The sequence below is a fragment of the Galeopterus variegatus genome, unplaced genomic scaffold (genome assembly GCF_000696425.1).
Source record: "Galeopterus variegatus unplaced genomic scaffold, G_variegatus-3.0.2 Scaffold11973, whole genome shotgun sequence".
Taxonomy (NCBI): Eukaryota; Metazoa; Chordata; class Mammalia; order Dermoptera; family Cynocephalidae; genus Galeopterus; species Galeopterus variegatus.
This window is the reverse complement of record NW_007738084.1, coordinates 1,379-20,665: the sequence shown is the minus strand read 5'-3', so window position 1 is coordinate 20,665 and position 19,287 is coordinate 1,379. Positions and strand designations below refer to the sequence as shown.

Here is a 19,287-nt window from a genome sequence, read left to right as displayed (position 1 = left end):
ATAAAAATAATCAACTCAAAATGGATGAAAAACTTAGGAAGTGAGACTTGAATGAAACTATAAAACTTTGTAGGAGAAAACAGGAGAAAAGCTTCAGGACATTGGTCTTGGCAATGACTTCCTGAACATGACACCAAAGCACAGGCACCAAAAGCAAAAATAGACAAGTGGGATCATATTAAACGGAAAAGCTTCTGCACAGCAAAGGAAACAGCACGCTGAAAAGGCAACCTATGGAGTGGGAGTCAACCATGCGTCTGTTAAGAGGCTAATCTCCAAGTTGTAATAAGGAACTCTTACAACTCAATAGCAAACAAAACAAAACAAAAACCGATAATCCCATTTAAAAATGTGCAAGAAGCTTGACTAGACGTTTCTCCAGAGAAGACATACAAATAACCAACAGGTGCATGAAAAGATGTCCAACATCTGTAACCATCAGGGAAATGAGAATCAAAAGTTCAGTGGGGTATCACTTTATACTTGTTAGAATGGCCATTATTTTAAAAAGAAGAAAGGGAAGAAGGGAGGATGGGAGGGAGGGACAGAGGGAAGGAAGAAGTGTTGTCTAGGATGTGGTCAAACTGGCCCGTGTGCACCATTGCTGGGAATTTAAAATTGTGCAGCCTCTATGGAAAACAGCATGGAGGTTCCCCCCAAAATTAACAATAGCACCACCATATGATTCAGCAATCCCACTTCTGGGTATTTATCCAGGAGAACTTCAATCAAGATCTCCAACCCCAAGCACTTCCATGTTCATTCACAGCAGCCGAGATGTGGAAACAACACAAACATCCACCAGTGGAAGACGGATAAAGAAAATGTGTATGTAAATACAACGGAATAGTACTCAGCCATAAAAAGAAGGAAATCCTGTCATGTGCTATGACATGAATGAATCTTGAGGACAAGTTAAGTATAATAAACCAGTCCCAGAAGGACAAACAATACCTCGGGAGGGCGGGAGTCCGCCTATATGAGCTACCTGAAGTGCTCAGACTCGCACCCAGCAGCAGAGAGTAGGTGGTTGCTGCTGGGGGCTGGGGGCAAAGGAAAGGGGCAGGTGCTGTTCAAAGGGTAGAAATCTCCAGTCATGCAAGAAAGAGTTCTAGAGACCTGTGTACACGCCGCGCTCATAGTTAACAACATGCTTAAACATTTTTAAGAGGGTAGATGTTGTGCTATGGGCCTTGTACCACAATTCTAAAACAGGATATAAGCTCTCAACTATTTACGAAAAAAAAAGCATCGGCTTTCTGAACGTCCTCCGCCAGCTGTGGCTCAGTGGTACCACACAGGCCTGGCTTGGCCTCTGCACCCCATCCTCCCAGGTGGCTGACATTCTTTGCTTTAGCATTACTTTTTGATGAAACATGTGTTTTATACTTCATACTTCCCTACAAACAAGTCGGAGTGAATCACTAGAGGTCCATGTGCCCAAGATTTCCAAGCACACAAGCCCAGTTCAGCCCTTTCTATACGTGGTGGATTGCAAAACGGGCCACAGTGCTCCGCCCCTTCTGTAATCACAGCCTTGGCCACATGCCATCGGGGGTGGGGCCTGAGTCCCCTCCCTTGGAAGATGGGCTGCTCTTTGCTTTGGCTGATAGAAGGCAGTGGACACAATGTTCTTGTTCCAAGGCCAGGCCCCACATGGCACTTCAGGCTCTTGCTCTCCCCCCCAGGACCCTGCCACCACCATGGGAACAAGCCTAGCTGGCTGCTGATGGGGCACTGAGACCAGCCAGCCCCCGGCTGCCCTAGCAGCTCACCACTGACAGTGAAGGGTCTGGCAGCTGAGTCTGGCTGAGATCAGCAGAGCCCAGCACACACAGTTGACCCATTATGGCACTGGTTTAAACCACTCTGTTTTGGGATGATTTGTCACACAGCAAAAACCAACTGGTACAATGTGTCCCCACTCTCCTCATGATCTCAGAGTTGCTCTTTTGCATCAACTCCTCCCAAAGTCCTTTCCAGAACATACCTGGGTAGGCTACACGCAACTCTACCTCTCATTACCACTTGCACAAATCTTTTTATTACAATATCATCTACGTGAAGGGTGGGGCTGCAGCCAGGACAGCTTACAGGTGTTCACCTCGGCCTCGATGGACAGGTGCAGTTGTGTTCATGCCTTCCCCAGAGTGCAAACACTAGCCTCCTCGTTTTCCCCACAGGTCTTAAAAACAGCCTCCCCCTGCCTTCCCAAGGGGCTGGATGCACGTGCTGCATCTCACCCACACCCTGGACCCCTGCCTCACCCATGCACTCCCTCCCCCCCCACCCCCACCTGCAGCTCAGTTCTGCTGAAGGAACCAAAGCCTGGAGCCTGTGTGAGCACTTCTCTGAAACTTCTGCACCCAGCACTGGGAACACTCCCCTCTCTCTTCATCCAGCGCATGCACTTTCCCTGCCTGAGCTCCACAGTTTCATCTGGACCTTCTTGAGGACGAGAAACCTTTCCCCACGTGGCTGACGTCCTCGCTTCTGCCTTTGTGGTGCCTGTTTCCCCTGCTCTTGTAACAGTGTTCACCTTTCCCAAGGGAACTAACTTCCTCCTCCCTTTGTTCCAGAGACATGGGTAGAGTGGTGCTGATGCAGGCCTTGGCGCGTGACCCAGCCTTGTGCCAGTCAGAGTGTGCACCTCCCTGGCCAGTGACTGGTTCTTACTGGGGCACATGACTGCACAGAGCCAGTCAGATTCAAATCTAGGACCTATGTTGAAACTGCCAGGACAGCCAATCCCCCTTTTCACTGGGAACATAGAAAAGACAAGAAATTAGACCAAAGCTACTGTGCAGCCATCTTGTCCCCACGAGGACAAACCCTGCCTGAAAATGAAGCCAACACTGAGGCCACAGGGGGTGACAGTGTTAATGACCTAATTTGAGCCTTTGGAGGAGTCAGCTATGCGTTTAAAAAACTACCCATGTGGGCCGACCCCGTGGCTCACTCGGTAGAGTGTGGCACTGGGAGTGCAGCGACACTCCCGCCGTGGGTTCGGATCCTATATAGGGATGGCCGGTGCACTCACTGGCTGAGTGCGGTGCGGGCGACACCAAGCCAAGGGTCGTGATCCCCTTACCAGTCACAAAAAAAAAAAAAAAAAAAAGCTACCCATGAACTCTTTGCCTTTTTTCTTTTTTGGCTTACACCAGCTTGGGTTAAGCGACTGTTACTGGCAAGCAAAGGTGCACCACTGCATTCCCACCCTCTACACACACGAGAGCTCATCCCTGTCAGAAGGCAGGCAGGACTGTCACCTGAAGTTGAAGGACAGGCAGACCAGTCTGTGGGGATAGACTGTCTGGGGCGGGGGCCCCAACTGCAGGCAGGAGGTACCTTCCTGGGTCATGCTGATTAAAGTGTGGGTTACACAAGTTAAAGCTGACCAAACTGGTCACTCAAGAGGTGCGCATTTCACTGTACACAAATTGTACTTCAGTTTTAAATACTGCAGTGTGAGGGTGCCCAGGGGGTTTGAGTCATCTCCTACCTGCCTCTCTCCTCCCTTAAACCTCAGCTTTTACTAGGGGCGTCGGGGCTTGGGGCAGTTTCAAAACAGAGCTGCACATCCTGTGATCTTCCTCCCACTGAGGAAGGAAGGAAGGATCTTCAGCCCCTTCCCCACACCATGCCCTTGAATCAGGGCAAACTTGTGACTGCTGGGACCAATCGAGTCAGCAGCAGTGACGTGATGGAACTTCCCAGGCTCCCGCGTTGTCCTCACTAGCTGACACTGGTACTTTTACAGCCGTGAGCCGCCATGTAGTAGTCCAAGTCCCAATGCCATACTGGGGCAGCCACGAGCTGGGGCTCAGTTGGCAGTGACAGCTGAGCAGCCATCAGGCCTCCTGAGCCGGGCTGTAGATGTTCCAGCAAGAAGCCAGCTTGGAGGGGGATGTTCCTGCCCAGCTGCCCAGCTCCTGCCAGTCCGCTGACCTGCTGTTCGAGTCTGCCCCCTGAGGTCTGCACACACAGGCCGCTTCTGAGCCCCTGGCCTGGACGACCCACAAACACACATGGAAGTTGTTCCCAACACTCAGAGTTGCAGTGATTAGTGACACAGCAACAGAGACCTGGGCGGGACCCCTCCAGTCCTGCCTTACCTCACAACGTCCACCGATGCGGCCCCTGACTTGAAGAAATCGGTGGAGTCTTCAACCTCGGGGACACTGGGGAGGATCCGTTGCCAAACACTCTGAAAAACAGGCCCGTGAGGACGCTGCTCCTGGGGGAGCCGGGAGCAGGTGCCTCCCCATGACAGCAGCCCCTGGACGTGCTCAGGGCAGCCTGGTGCCAGGAGCGACTTCTCTGTGTCCACTCCAAGGTGCTGCCCCCTCCCAGGGGCCTGAGTGGGCCTGGAGTGACTGCTCTGTCACCCAGCTGCTGTCCCATGGCAATGGGTGGCCATGGCATGGTGGTGGATGTGAGGGCTCGAGACCGACCACCTGGGCTTCCCCCAGCACGGCCCCTCGTTAACCATGTTCCCAGCCCTCAGGCTCCATTTCCTCAGTGGGGACATGAGGATAATCCCAGCCCCCGCTTCACAGAGATGGTGGGATAGCTAAGCGGGCAGCCCACCAGGAGTGTTCACAGCTCTGCGTCCGCACACACTCCCAAGTGCCTGCTCTCCTCAGGGTGACTCAGACTCACCACCAATGTGCCCTGAGTCCTGACACACGCCAGCTACTGAACTAAACCGTTTCGTGTCTGTTACCTCCCCTTCCAGTCACACAGCCCCTGAGGCAGGGGCTGCTGCTCCCATGTCACAGATGCAGGACTCAGCTGCAGGCTTTTTAAGGAAGCGGCTTTGACTCAGTCCTGGGTCAACAAGCAGATGACCCACCTCTTCCCCAGTGCCCTCGATTGTAAGCTCCAGTCCGGCTGTTTGCCCAGCTGGTCCTGTAACCCTAGGGCAGGCACAGAGTCAGGGCCAGAGGAGCTGCTCCAGGAATATTTTTGGGATAAATATGCTTTTTTTTTTTTTTTAACAGACATTTAAAGTGTTCGGCTTTCAGGAAAGGAAGCTGCTTGCTCTCAGCACCCATGCCCGACCCTGGCTGCGTCCTCCCCTCCGCGTGGGTTATGACGCCCACAGTCACCCGCTGGGCCTGCTGACTCCCCTCCTCCAGCAGGCCCTATGCTCCCTGGGCTCCAGAGCCCTCCCGCGGCTGCCCCTCAACACAGGGAGGCCCTACCCTCTCAGGGCCTTGGCCTTTGCCGTTTCTTCTGCCATGAAGGTCACACTCAGATCTTTCTCTCCACCCAGGTCTCAGCTCACAGGCCCCCTCAGGAGGCCTTCCCTGACCTTCCTTCTAAAGTCGACCCCCAGCCTCAGGGACCTCCTTGCCACCACCCCATTGCTTTACTTATGGTGCATCTCCAAACTGTTCTATTCACCTGCTCAGCTGTGCACTGGCTCATCCCCGTGAGCAGGTGCACTTCATGCTACGTTCCTCGTACACGGCATGCGGTAGGGGCTCAGTAAATATTTAAGTGGCTGGATACATGATTGAATGACTGAATGGCTGAAAACCCATCCAACAGGGCTCAACATCCAAACACGGCTTCCGGGGAAGGGGAGCGGAAGTGACCACTGACCGGACGTCAGGTTGAGGAGACTGAGTCTCAGAGACAGAAGCACTGTCTGGCCCCACACGGGAGCAGAGTGGGCCTGGAGCCTGGGTCTGCGTGACTGGCATCTGCGCTGCGCACGGCCCCTCTGGGCAGCCTTCCAGGAGGGCTCCAGCGTGCACATTCTCACCAGTCTGTGGCACCTGACTCTTCAAATAGTCCAGGGGCTTCTGTGTCATTTGTTTGCAGTTGCTGGGGAGCCCCTAGAAGGGTCAGGCCCAGCTGGCCAAATCCCAGGGCCCAGTTGCAGAGGAAGGAGGAGCGAGGGGATGCCAGGTGCCCTACACAATGCAGAGCCACCACTGTGCCCAGCCAGCATGGACACCCACAGAGGGCAGACGACTCAGGGAGTGTGACTACAGAACTCAGGGACAGTGTACAGCCTGCCCGCCCGGACGGCAGCCTCTCACCCGCACGGCCTCCGCGGTGGCCAGCTCCTCCTCTGTCAGCTCCAGGGCGCTGCTGTCTGCCCCCTTGAAGAAGTGCGAGGCCATGACCATCCTGCTGTCCTCCAGCTGAATGTTCTTCACCAGCAGCTGCAGAAGGGAGGACCTCACAGTTCTCACTCTCAGACCAAGGCAGGATGAGACAGCTGCACGCTGGGCTGTGCTGGTGCCCCTGCCCTTCCCCACACTTGTCCCCATGCCCGTCCCCATGCTCGTGGCCAGGCAGGAGCAGGGAGTCCCAGCTTCATGACAAGGGAGGATCCAGAACAGGGAGGGACACGGGGGAAACTGCAGCGCTCGTGCCCTCAATTTCCCCTGTCACCCAGCACCACTATGCTCTTGCTTTCTAAGTGTAATGACTTTATGATTTTTATAAAAGGATGCCTGCTCAGAAGAAAGGACTTCAAGCACTACACTAAAAGTCGATCAAGAAAACAACTAATCACAATCACCCAACAGCTCCCAGAAACATCTGGAGAACACCATTGGGTGCACATCTGGGACACAGAGTTGGAAAGAGGAAAGGGTGACGAACAGAATCCAGCGGGCCCTGTGGTCCGCACGCTCGGGAGCAGCACTTCAGGCCGGTCCCTAACGGACCCAGCGTCCACCATTGGTTTAAGGTGATTCTGGCTGTCTCATGTGAACTGTAATCGTTGTGGAATGTGGCTCTGGAATAATCTTATGTCTGCCTCATGAATTTAATAACACTTGGGGCCTGTTTGCTCATAAATAGTTGTTTAATAAATGTCTCTGTTAGGGGACAAGAAAAAAACACATGAAAGAAAAGAAAGAGTTGCAGATTAAATCACGGTTAGACAGGCACACTGCTATTTACTCTATACCTGCTCTGACAGAACCGGAGCCAGCTTCCCTGCCCGACCCCCACCCTACTGCCTTTTAGAGATATTCTGGATCTTTCTGAGAGCTACAGCCCAGCAGGACCCAACGGGAAGTTCCTGAGAGATTCTTCAGCCAAAGGTCTCACCAGGCTGCCTCCTTGCTTTGCTGTCTGTGCATCTTGTGGCAGATGCAGCCAGTGCCCCCTCACAGTCCCTTCTGGCTGGTGTCCCTGTCCTCTGGGTGCTGTAAAGTTTGGTGCTAGTGGCCTACACCGTGCCTCCTCCTTGCTTGCTGTTGATGGACAGGAGTTACTGCCCTCGGAGATGCCAAGCCATTGTGCCTCATTGCCCCTTCAGCCTCCCCAGGGGCAGCTGAAACCAGGACAGACTGACATGGGATGCACAGGGATGACTGGCAGGTGCAGTTCCTGCTCCGGAGCACACCCTGGGATCAGGCTGAGGCCAGACTTCTGAGCCTTTGTCTTTGCTGCGCTGTCTCCCTGCCCTTGCCTGCTGCCCTCGCTGCCTGACGTGACTTTCCAAGAGCATTCCCTCAATCAGCCATTGCACAAGAATCCCCATCTCAGACCCAGACCACAGACATCAGCAGCAATCTCAGACCCTCCTGATGGCAGAGCAAAGCAGGTGGAGGCCAGGAGCCAGCCACGCCAGAGCCACGCACAGCCACCCACACTCGCTCTGCCCAGACACACCAGCACAGGCAAGAACACAGCACTGCGGGTCTGTGGAAGCTCTTCCAAGTGCTGGGATGCCCCTTGCCTGGCCTTATCCTCTCCATAGCCCCAGCGTCTTATGTAAGAAGCAATGGCTCGAGTGTTTACAGTAGACTATCTCGGCCAAGCAGTGGGTCTTGGAGCCAGAATTTTAGGATTTGTATCCCAGCTCTGCCACAGACTAGCATGGGTGACCTTGGGCAAGTTATTTAAATCTGCATTCAGTTTTCTTCTCTGTAAAATACGTATCTCATAGGGTTGTTGGGAAGATTACATTTAATGCGAATGAACTGTATTAAAACAGTGCCTGGCTCATAAGAAGCCCTCCACAACACGAGCTGTGACTCTGACTCGCACGGTCTGCTCCTACTAGGAGCACATCACGTGCCCTGCATGGGACCAAGGGCTCCGCCTGTGCTGAGTCACTACGGCTTCCCTGTTCCAAGAGAAGGGAAGTCTTTGAAGGAAGACACGGAGGTTTAAAGACCTCACCCTGCGGGGCTTAGACACTCAGACTAATGCGGCCTGTGGCCAGGTCTCCCTGAGAGGGCTTCTCCCTGATCCTAGGTCACCTGCCACCCACACAGGGTACAAGTCAGGAAGAGCAAGGGGCCCCACGCTTCCCAGAGAGAGACGTGGTCACAGCATCTGGACAGCTTGTCTCAGGCCGACCCCATGGTCAGGGGTGGCTTAGGGTGACCCCTCCTAGGTCTTTGCCTGTTTTCTCCAGACCAGCTTGGGATCTTCTTGTGGGGACTGAGCCTAAGGACAAGACAGTGGGTGGCCTTGAGCCTACGGTGCAGGCAAGGGACAACTGCAGGGCCCTTACCATTCTGTCATCGTTCCCGAAGAGGATGAGTCCTGCTTTGGTGACCACCCCTGGCCGATGGGCTCCTGGGATGGGCAAAGTTTCTCCCTCAGGCACCAGGCCTGCAGTGTTCAGCGTTGAATTGAAAAACGTCAGCTTCTGCCGAGGGGAGGAAAACCAGAAGACGGAGGTTAGCAGAGGCTCTGCCACCAGCAGCCCAGGCAGCACTGAGCAGGCTGGAGGAGGAAGTGATCTGAGAGCCGGTGCCTCACCAAGCGCAGCCCCGAGACCCTACCTCAGGACACAAACCAGATCTGCAGGAGCTACCAAGGCCTCGGGGAGCTGCAGGCAGGGCCACCTCAAGCCACATGTGCCCTAAGACCCTGTGCACTGGCCTGCGGCCCTAGACTGTAGGAGCACGGACACGGGGAAGCCACACTCAAGGCATCACGGAGTGAGGCCACTGCCCTGGGGACCCACCAAGCACAGTAGCCTTGGTCAGGAGATGCATTTGCTAATACAAGTGTTTTGCATCAGGAAGAGCAGCAGAGAGGCTTCCAGACACCCAGACAGTTGGCTGAGGTCAGGGGTTTGGACAGTCCAGGGCAGTGTGGAGGACAAGGCTGCCCTTGAGTTTGGACAGAGACACTCCCCCATGGCCCTGCCACCCCCTGGTGCCCCACTAAGCCTGTGAGCCCGGGCCTCCCCATCTTCAGCATCTGGCCCGCCCACTGCCCAGTCCCTGGCCCTGAGTATGCTGTCCCTCCTCTGCCTGGGGCCAAGTCCAAGTCAGAGCTGGGCCTGGGGTCTCCACAAGCCCCTGGGTGAGGCTAAAAATATTTTACAACCTATGCAGCTGGGCCCCAGAGTTGCTGCAGGAGCCTGGAGGCCTCCTGCGATGCCAGACATCTACCCTTCAGCTACTGGATGGTGGACGGGTCTCTCAGCCCTGGGGGAGGGGCCAAGGTATTTAGGGAGCACTTGGGTGAGGGTGGGGGTCGGGGCGGTGGCTATTTACCAGCCAGTTCAAGCACATTTAGCAGTTTTATGGCCAGTATGGGGCACACCTGTGCATCCAGCAGAATTCCAGCCACACATGTACACACCTGTCCACAGGCCTCTGTCCAGGCACCTGGCACCTTGTCATTACCACGGATCCAGTTGTGAATGGCCTCTGCTGGCTGGTCCCAGTTGATCTGTGGGAAGCAGGATGTGTGGACTCAACTGGTCTCTCCCCACTCCCTTCCCACCTTGATGAGCCCTGGACAGTACACCGAGCCCTGGTGAGGGATTTGGGAACCCAACTTCCTCTCAGGCACTAGTCTGAGCCCCTGAGCTGATGCCCCCAGTTCTGGGTGCTCTCTGACACTCAGTCTCTCAATGAGCAGAGTTGAGCAGACTTCAGAACAGCTTGAGGAAGATAACGTTCTGTTGTTATCAAGATGGCCAAGGCCCTACACAGAGTCCCAGCACAAAGTGCTCAGGTCCTTCTGGTAGGGTCACACTTACAGCTTCTCCCAGCCTACAGGCCCTACATAGCTCCTGCACAACACCCATCATCCCCGAGCAGAGACGCAGCCCACAGACCCCCAAGACTCCCCTCCCCGCTACTGTGCCAGGGAACCGAAGTGTTCACCGTGGAGATTTCCTGCACTGTTGCTGCTTTTTACACCCCCAACCCCACACCAGCTGTTCCCCTCCCTGGGGGGCTTTGCCTGCCCATTCTCCCTACAGAGGAGCAGGGGAGAACTGGAGTGGACCCTGCTCTCTGTCCTTCCAGGTGCCACGTGCCTCCTCCCTCCATGGTGCCGCTCGTGCACCCCCAACCTTTCTTCTGGCCTCAAACAATTAGAGAAAATTGCACCCCCAGGCTGCAGCCCAGCTTCCCCAGGCCACCCTCTGCACCCCAGCCTGTGCACAGGCAAGCTGCGGGCGGGCAGGGCCCCGGCACTCACCCTGGCTACTTCCTTCTTCTGAATCCCCTCATAGGTGGCTCCTTCCGCAGGCTGAGGGTGCCTGGGGGCTTTGCCCTCCGCGATCAGCCTTACAGCCTGCACCTGGAGAGACCCCGCATCAGCATGCCCAGCACAGGACCTCCCCTCACTGCGGGGGCGCCTCCCACTCATAAGATTAAAGCCTGATAAAGATCTTTTAATGAAACACGGTGCTTGCAGGGCCTCATCGTGAAGGGATGATGGCAAGGCCTCATCGTGGGAGAAGATGCCGGCATTCCACCCTGATATTCTGGAGCTCTGTGTGCTTGTTATGCTTTATTATATTTTATTCTTTGCTGCCTCATAACTATCGCTCTGGGAGACTTGGAAGTAGGATTCAAAATTATACTAAAATATTTAATCATACTAATGATACTTATGATTATGGATTTTCAGGAGATGGCTTATGGCAGTGGGGCCCAGAAGGGGACAACGAACCTATGTAGGCATTCGTCTTGTCTGGTGCCTGAGAGTTTGGCCTGGCTGCTTGGAAGGAGTTAATGTACAATCTTTTGTTTTACAATAGAAGTAGAAGTTAAGCTGTAAGCAAGTTAATTTTTAGAGTGTTTATTTAGGAATAAAGAATAGTTAGATGTAGGTGTGAATCAAGTTTTAATAACGTCATAGAAAGTCTATTGTACCATGGATGTAGTTTTGGTAATGATTGCAAGTGATGAAAAGTGATGATTATATGGGACCAGTGGGTTGTAACGTTCTTGCTCAAAGGAAAGGACATTGTAATTGTCTTTTCTGGGAATAAACTGTAATCCTATTTTTCTTAAAACATATGTCACTTACAAAGAGATATTATGATATTGTTCATTGATTATTCTTTGATTATGTAGCAAATAAGAAAGAAAAGTATAAAAGTCTGATGCTTGCTTCAATAAATTGTCAGCATTCAGCAGATCCCTTGAGTCTGTGTGTTTGTTGTCCCAGCATTCAACAGATCCTTTGGGTCTGTATGTTTGCTGTCCGCTCCATCGCCGACGCTGCCCTTCCTCCCTTTTGGGGGATCCCTTACCAGTGGGGACCTTCACAATCTCTGTGCTGGGGCTGGCCCCCGGCACCTCACCCCAGACCCTGGGTCCACACTGAGGCTGGCCCTGCCCCAGACTTGCCTGGCACATGGCGGCACACAAGAAATATGTGCCCGTGAGCAATTGGAGCAGCTCAAACCTAACTCCAACCTGCACAGTGGGCACAAACCCAGCCCACAAGGTTCTAGACTAATTACAGGATCTTGCATCTTCTGAGGTATCAGAACACTATGTAAACTATAAAGCCCTGTACAGGGATGACACACATGAAAATTTTCATGTCGCTGCCTAAAGCCTTCTGTGCCTTGTAAGAAGAATGACTCCTGAGCCCCTAGTGGTTTTGGAGGCGTAAGTTTGGAAGTCTGAGATGAAGCAGGAAGTAGTTTCTCTGTGAAAAGAAGGTACTGGGAGAAGGAATCAGGAGGTGGGGGAAGGAGAGCAAAGGGTCTGGGCCCTGTGAGGGGGGCCAAGACCAGGAAGTGACCAGGGCATGCGAAACGTCTACAGCAGAGGAACATTGTGTGCTGACGGACAGTCCAATACAATGGCCAGGAACCATGTGGACCTACTGGGGACTTGAAATGTAGCTAATGGGTCCAGCCATTATGGAAAACAGTACGGAGTTTCCTCAAGCAACTACGGATAGAACTTCCATATGATCCAGCAATCCCAGTGCTGGGTGTATACCCAGGGGAATGGAAATCATCATGAAGGTTCAGCTGCCCTCCCATGTTTATCACAGCCGTATTCACAACAGCTAAGAGCAGCAACCAACCTAAATCTCCATCAGTGGATGACTGGATGAGGAAAATGTGGTGTATCTACACAATGGAATACTACTCAGCCATATAAAAGGATGAAATTCTGCCATTTGCAGCAACATGGATGACCCTAGAGAAAATTATGTTAAGTGAAATAAGCCAGTCACAGAAAGAGAAATACCCCATGTCCTCACTCATAGTGGGAGGGAGGGAGGGAGGGAGGGAGGGAAGGAAGGAAAGGAGGGAGGGAGGGAGGGAGGAAGGAAGGAAGGAAGGAGGAAGGAAGGAAGGAAGGAGGAAGGAAGGAAGGAGGGAAGCAAGGAAGGAGGGAAGGAAGGAAGGAAGGAGGAAGGAAGGAAGGAGGAAGGAAGGAAGGAAGGAAGGAAAGAGGGAAGGAAGGAGAGATAATACGCTGAACTTTCAGAAGGCGAGAAGAGAACTGTGGTCACTAGAGGCAGGGAAGGGAGGAGGAATAGCAAGAAATGGGTTAATGGACACAAAACAGCTAGTTAGGAACAATAAGTCTATTGATATACAGTCGAGCTAGGCGTCTATAATTAACATTAATTTACTTCGTGTTATCAAATGACTAGAAGAGAGGAGATCGAACGTCCTCGAAGTAATGATTATGTCTTGTAACGACGAATGTGCAATGTTCCTGGCTTGATCATTGCACACTGCACACAGGTATTGATATTCCACTCTGTACCCCACAAATATGCCTAATCATATGTTTCAGTAAAAAATAAATTAATTAGTTCATCTTTAAAAAAAAAAGAAATGTAGCTGATGAGACTGAGGAACTGAATTTTTAATTACAATACACATTAATTAATTAAAGTAGCTGCATGTGACCAGTGGCTGCCTTATCAGACTGGGCAACTCTAAGGGGTATTTGAGTTATTTGCTGTGGGATGTGCAGGTAACCCCCTTCTCTGTCTCTCGTACTAAATCTCTAGCAAGTCTACTTGGCTCACTACTTCTGTGAATAGTACCTAGTTTAATACAACCTGAAAAGTGAAACACTGGCAGCCGACATCTGGATTGCAGCGAGCATTTGTACTTTACTGTTATTCTTATTGTTATGTCCAAACAGCAAATGCTCTCCTTCCAGAAACCTCCTCCTGTCCAATTCCTGGCCTGGAATATCACCTGCCTTTGGCTATCGCCGGCTAGGCCTCCCTCCCCCTAGGACACCAGCAGCCCTGCACAGACACCGCCTAGGGGCCTCGGCTGCAGCCAAGGGGGCAGGTCCCACGGTCCCTGTGGGCCTGCCTGCTGCACCCAGCGCAGCCGCCCACACCTCTTCTGGCAGCCCCACCCCTCTGCTCTGGTAACAGCTGACTACACTTGAGGGGCCTTCCTTCCCTACTGGCCACAGAAGGAAGCGTCTGACTGAGGCTGCCAATCAGAGCAGTCCATCACCCTGGCGGTGATTAGCTCAGGATGACCGAAATTGGCCAATCAGTGTTCTCTGATTTTCATTCATGAGTTAATGCAAATGTCTCTTTGGCTGGAATCAAATCCCTCACGCTGCCAGGGACTGTCTTTCCACCCACTTGGGCAGCCAGCCTGAGGTGAAGCTAACCGAACAGAAAAAAGCAGAATCAAAGGGTGAAGAAAGACAGTTTCTGGATTCAGCCATGGGTGTGACACCATCCCTGCCTTTAGTCTGGTCTATTAAATGAGCCAAAAATGTCCCTTTTTTTTTGGCTAAAGAGTTTTGAGTTGGGTTCTGTCGGTTGTGAGCAAGAGTCCCTCCTAATATAATATGTTGTTTGTTCTACTCCTACCTCTTTGAAACTCTGGAGTGAGAGCTCTCTCCCTCCAGAATCCTGGAATTAAGGGAACAGATTCCTGGCTAGCTCAGAATAAGCGTCTGCGTCTAGAGGCAGCAGCTGGGTCTGGAGGGGGCCTGGGAACAGAGATGCCTGCGGGCAGGGCTGTGTGAGGGAAGGCCAGCTCCCAGCCCTTACCATCCCTTTGATGCCTTCAGGGAAGAGGAAGCGGTTGTACAACGAGCTCACGGTGTCGTCCGGGAGCACCTCGCACTCCCTCTGGAGCAGAAGGTCCCCAGTGTCCAGACCGTCGTCTGCCCAGAAGATGGTAAACCCCCCCTTCTTATCTCCATGAATGAGGGTCCTGGGAAGCAGAAGAGTGAAAGCCTGAGTCCGAGAGGAAGGATTGTGGGAAAGGATGCCCTGGGTGCTGCCCCACGGCCCTGCACCCTCCAGCAGCCTCCCTGTCCCCCCAGGAGGACTGACACCTGTTCTGGCAGCAGAGGGAGGAGAAGGAAAACATTTCTGATACCACCTAAGTGCCAGACATTGTGCTAAAAGCTCTACATGTCTTACGTAATGTAACCCGCACAACGGGTGTAACAGGACCGGGTGCTCCTTTTGCAGATGAGAGAGCAGAGGCCAAGAGAAGCGCAGTGATGTTACCAAAGAGCAGGGGGCCCGGATTCCAGCCAGACCAGCCTGGCCACCAACCCTCTCTCTTCTCAGCTCACATGTCTTCCCTCCCTGAGCACGCATCTGACCCACCACCCCGTGTATTGTCTTCGCACTTCTTGTCCTTTACTCCACCTCTATCTCTTTCTACACAGGATGCTGCTGAAAGGAAGGGAGGGGTTAGAGCAGGACTCTGGGCAGACCCCTCCCCATCACAGCCTGCTGGGTGCCCTCTCTGTCCCAGCTGCAGGACGGGCACAGCGGTGCTCACTCCTTGGGTTAATTGCTTAGCAAAGCCTGTCCCACTGCTCCAGAGCCCTCTCTCTTGTTGATAACACTTTGCCCGCCCATTCTGTGTGACATCTGGCAGCAGAGGGCAGANTTGAAACTCTGGAGTGAGAGCTCTCTCCCTCCAGAATCCTGGAATTAAGGGAACAGATTCCTGGCTAGCTCAGAATAAGCGTCTGCGTCTAGAGGCAGCAGCTGGGTCTGGAGGGGGCCTGGGAACAGAGATGCCTGCGGGCAGGGCTGTGTGAGGGAAGGCCAGCTCCCAGCCCTTACCATCCCTTTGATGCCTTCAGGGAAGAGGAAGCGGTTGTACAACGAGCTCACGGTGTCGTCCGGGAGCACCTCGCACTCCCTCTGGAGCAGAAGGTCCCCAGTGTCCAGACCGTCGTCTGCCCAGAAGATGGTAAACCCCCCCTTCTTATCTCCATGAATGAGGGTCCTGGGAAGCAGAAGAGTGAAAGCCTGAGTCCGAGAGGAAGGATTGTGGGAAAGGATGCCCTGGGTGCTGCCCCACGGCCCTGCACCCTCCAGCAGCCTCCCTGTCCCCCCAGGAGGACTGACACCTGTTCTGGCAGCAGAGGGAGGAGAAGGAAAACATTTCTGATACCACCTAAGTGCCAGACATTGTGCTAAAAGCTCTACATGTCTTACGTAATGTAACCCGCACAACGGGTGTAACAGGACCGGGTGCTCCTTTTGCAGATGAGAGAGCAGAGGCGGAGAGAAGCGCAGTGATGTTACCAAAGAGCAGGGGGCCCGGATTCCAGCCAGACCAGCCTGGCCACCAACCCTCTCTCTTCTCAGCTCACATGTCTTCCCTCCCTGAGCACGCATCTGACCCACCACCCCGTGTATTGTCTTCGCACTTCTTGTCCTTTACTCCACCTCTATCTCTTTCTACACAGGATGCTGCTGAAAGGAAGGGAGGGGTTAGAGCAGGACTCTGGGCAGACCCCTCCCCATCACAGCCTGCTGGGTGCCCTCTCTGTCCCAGCTGCAGGACGGGCACAGCGGTGCTCACTCCTTGGGTTAATTGCTTAGCAAAGCCTGTCCCACTGCTCCAGAGCCCTCTCTCTTGTTGATAACACTTTGCCCGCCCATTCTGTGTGACATCTGGCAGCAGAGGGCAGACATCTGCACAAGACCCACTCCAGGGTCCCAGAGAAAGGCTTCACGCTAAGGTAGGATGATGACTCAGGGGGATGGAGGGAGACGTGTGGGGATGCAACTCTGTTTTCACCCCATCTCACCAGTTGATGGCTGAGGCCCCGCGGTGCCTGGGGAGCAGAGATGGGTGGTAGATGATGGAGCCGTGTCGGGGGGCATTGATGATCTCCATGGGGATGAACTGGCTGCAGAAGGGCAGGACGTTGAGCTCGGCACCCAGAGCCTGGTATTTTTCCACCACATCAGGCAGAGCCTGTCCTCGCGCCCGCCACCGGGCGAATTTGAACACTGGCACTCCATCCTTCTCAGCCTCCAGGCCTGCGGGATAGCAGGTGAGAAACTGGTCCTTTTCTGCCACCCACCCGTGCACTGCCACCTCTGCCTCCTCAGCAAAGTGGCTCCCAGACCAGAGAACTTCATGCAACGCAGCGGGATGGCATAGCCATAGGTCTGCTTCAGGGACTGCTCTGCCTGGACTCTGACTTCTGCTGACCACCAGGACCTCTGGGTACCTCCCCCTTGCAGACTCCTGCCTGGCCCCAGATGGCTGGCCATGCCCCTCACTAAGCTACTGTCTCGCCGGCCTCCTACGGCTCTCTGTGATGGGGGCTGGGACCCTGCAAATCACATTTCTGCTTTGTCAGCTGTTCCCTGACCAGAGGGCGACAGAAATGCTGGAGGGAGGAGGATGCGGGAGAAGAGAGAGAAGGGGCAAGCGCCTTTCTGTCGGGTTCCTGCCCGGTGAGCATCACCCCAGCCTGGCTTCTTCTCCCAGCCGCAGCAGCTCCTTCCAGAGCGGCAGCTGAATCAGCTTTGCCAGTATCTGCAGAACTAGCCTCAACACACACGCGCTCACATGCACACGCACACGCGCACACACGCTCACATGTGCACACACGCGCACACGCACAGGTACGCACGCGCACGCACGCACCCGGGCTCACACACACACATGCACACACGCACACACGCGCACACACACCTGCACGCACATGCGCACACACGCTGACATGTGCACACACGCGCACACGCACAGGTACGCACAGGTACGCACACGCACCGTGCCTCAGAGGCCCGTGACCAGCAGCAGCGGGGCGGTGCACCCTCCGGCTCCCAGGTCTGATTGACAGCCCCCTCCCGCCTCCGCGTTTGGCATCTGCAGCTTCTCGCTCCGTCCTCAGCTGCCTCCTGCAGGCACTGGCCCCCGATACCTCAGGGCTCCTCAATGCCCGAGGAACGCTACTCTATATTCAGTTCTGTTAGGATATCTGGTGTGATGTTTGGGCCCTGACTGGACTGACCCTCCTCTCTGGCCTCCCTCTGCCACTATTTCCTGGTTTTGAGGGAGCGCAGGGTGTGACCTGGGCAGATTGGACGGTACTTGCAAAAGCCGTCCCATTGTGACACTTCTACAGGACATCTGAGGTCAAAGAGTAGCCCCAGCCAAGCTCAGTCTGGGTCCAGGATCAGCAGCTGGTGTCAGTGGTCACTTAGTGGCTGGTGCAGGGCTCAGGCTGTGGTGGAGTCAGGGTGCGTCATGGGTTATACTGTGGTCAGGTCCAAGACCGAGACTCTGGCTGGCATTAGGCGGTGCTGGACCTGAGTCCAGGGGCCAGGCTGTGACTCCTGTCTGGGGACGCTGGCCAATTCCTTGATGAACCACCCCTACGCCTGGACAGTCCCACAGGCCCCCTTTTGTAATTCCAGCCTTCCTGCCCCACAATCTGCCCCTGTCAGGTCTGAGAAGGACCAGGAGTGTCCCCGGATGCTCTGCGCTCCAGGCTGAGGCCTGTGCGTCCTGCCATGCTGAGGTTCCCTGCCCAAAGCCAGAGGCTCAGGCCTGTGATTCTCCAACTATGCTCCTCCTAGAACCGGAGGCACCAGCATCACCCAGGAACTTGTCAGAGGTGAAAATTCTAAAACTCCACCCCATTCTACCGAATCAGAAACTCCCAGGACGGGCTCAAGTTCCCCTCTAGTATTTGCCCTCCTTGAGAACACTGACCCCAGTGACTCCTGCCCTGGGAGCCCTTCCAGAGCATGGGTTCTGGGCTCAGAGAATCTCAGAGTGGGATCTGCGACAAGGCTGGGCTTCTCCATGACACAAGCCCACTCCTGATCAGGTGGGGAAGGGACTTCCACTTTATTCCAGAAAAGACCAGCAGCCAGTTGGCACCAGAGCAGAGTTTAGTGAGAATCACGTATGGCTGCCTCCCAGAGAGGGCTTCTCCACCAGCCCCCGCAGACTTCTGCTCCCCCTGCCTGCCACCCCTCTCCTGGGCAGGCAGCTGCCCTCCGCCTGCTGGCCCTGCTCCTGGGCCACTCACTCACCCAGGGGGTCGGCCTTCCCATCCTTGTCTGGGATAGTGAACACGCCCACCACCTCGTGGCCCTCTTTCCTCAGGTGGCAGTAAACTTCCAGGCCAAATAGGCTCTGTCCAATCACTGCAATCCTCATGGCAGCAGGCGACTCGCTAGGACCTGGGGAAGGAGGAAGGCCGCAGTGTTAGACAGGGCTCGCTGGCTCAGGGAAGCCGGCCAATCTACTTTGACAGGCATTTGGGTAGTTTCTAGGTTGAGGCTCTTACAAACAGGGATGCTATAAAGATTCTTTTTCTTTTTTTAAATTGAAACATAGTTGATAATACATATTTATGGGGTAGAGTTGACTATCAATACTTGTGTATAATGCGTGATGATCAACCCAGGATAATTAGCATATTCATCATTATAAACGGTAATCATTCTTTGTGTCCATTCACCAATTTCTTGATAACTCCCCTCCCCTTGCCCCTTCCTCATCTCTAGTAATTACACTTCTATTTTCTCATTCTGAAAGTTCAACAGATTGTTGTGATTTTTCTTTCTTTCTTTTTTATTTCACACTTCAGAGTGAGGACATGTGGTATTTTTTTTCTGTGTCTGGCTTATTTCACTTAATATAATTTTCTCTAAGTTCATCTATGTTGCTGCAAATGGCAAAATTTCATTCTTTTTTAATGGACAAGTGTTTTCCATTGTGTATATGTTCCACATTTTTCTTATCTAGTTGTCCACTGATGGAGATTTAGGTTGGTTCCAACTCTTAGCTACTGTGAATAGAGCTGTGAT

General features: G+C 53.6%; 1 protein-coding gene across 2 annotated transcripts in view; it reads right to left on the bottom strand.

Annotated features, from left to right (window-relative positions):
* LOC103610886 (cytosolic 10-formyltetrahydrofolate dehydrogenase) overlaps positions 1–18,709 on the bottom strand; it is a 44,614-nt gene extending 25,905 nt beyond the window's left edge. Inside the window, exons 1-8 of one of the 2 annotated variants that reach the window (XM_008594951.1) lie at positions 18,508–18,709; positions 16,260–16,494; positions 15,283–15,448; positions 10,429–10,530; positions 9,580–9,669; positions 8,495–8,632; positions 6,054–6,179; positions 4,116–4,207 (exon numbers count right to left, since the gene is read on the bottom strand). In XM_008594951.1, the coding sequence (XP_008593173.1) occupies positions 4,116–4,207; positions 6,054–6,179; positions 8,495–8,632; positions 9,580–9,669; positions 10,429–10,530; positions 15,283–15,448; positions 16,260–16,494; positions 18,508–18,634 (1,076 nt within the window). In that variant the 5' untranslated portion in view covers positions 18,635–18,709. Of the gene's footprint in view, positions 1–4,115; positions 4,208–6,053; positions 6,180–8,494; positions 8,633–9,579; positions 9,670–10,428; positions 10,531–14,244; positions 14,379–15,282; positions 15,449–16,259; positions 16,495–18,507 lie in introns of those variants that run through there. The other variant, XM_008594952.1, reaches the window with a different exon arrangement.
* Positions 18,710–19,287: the final 578 nt, after the last annotated feature.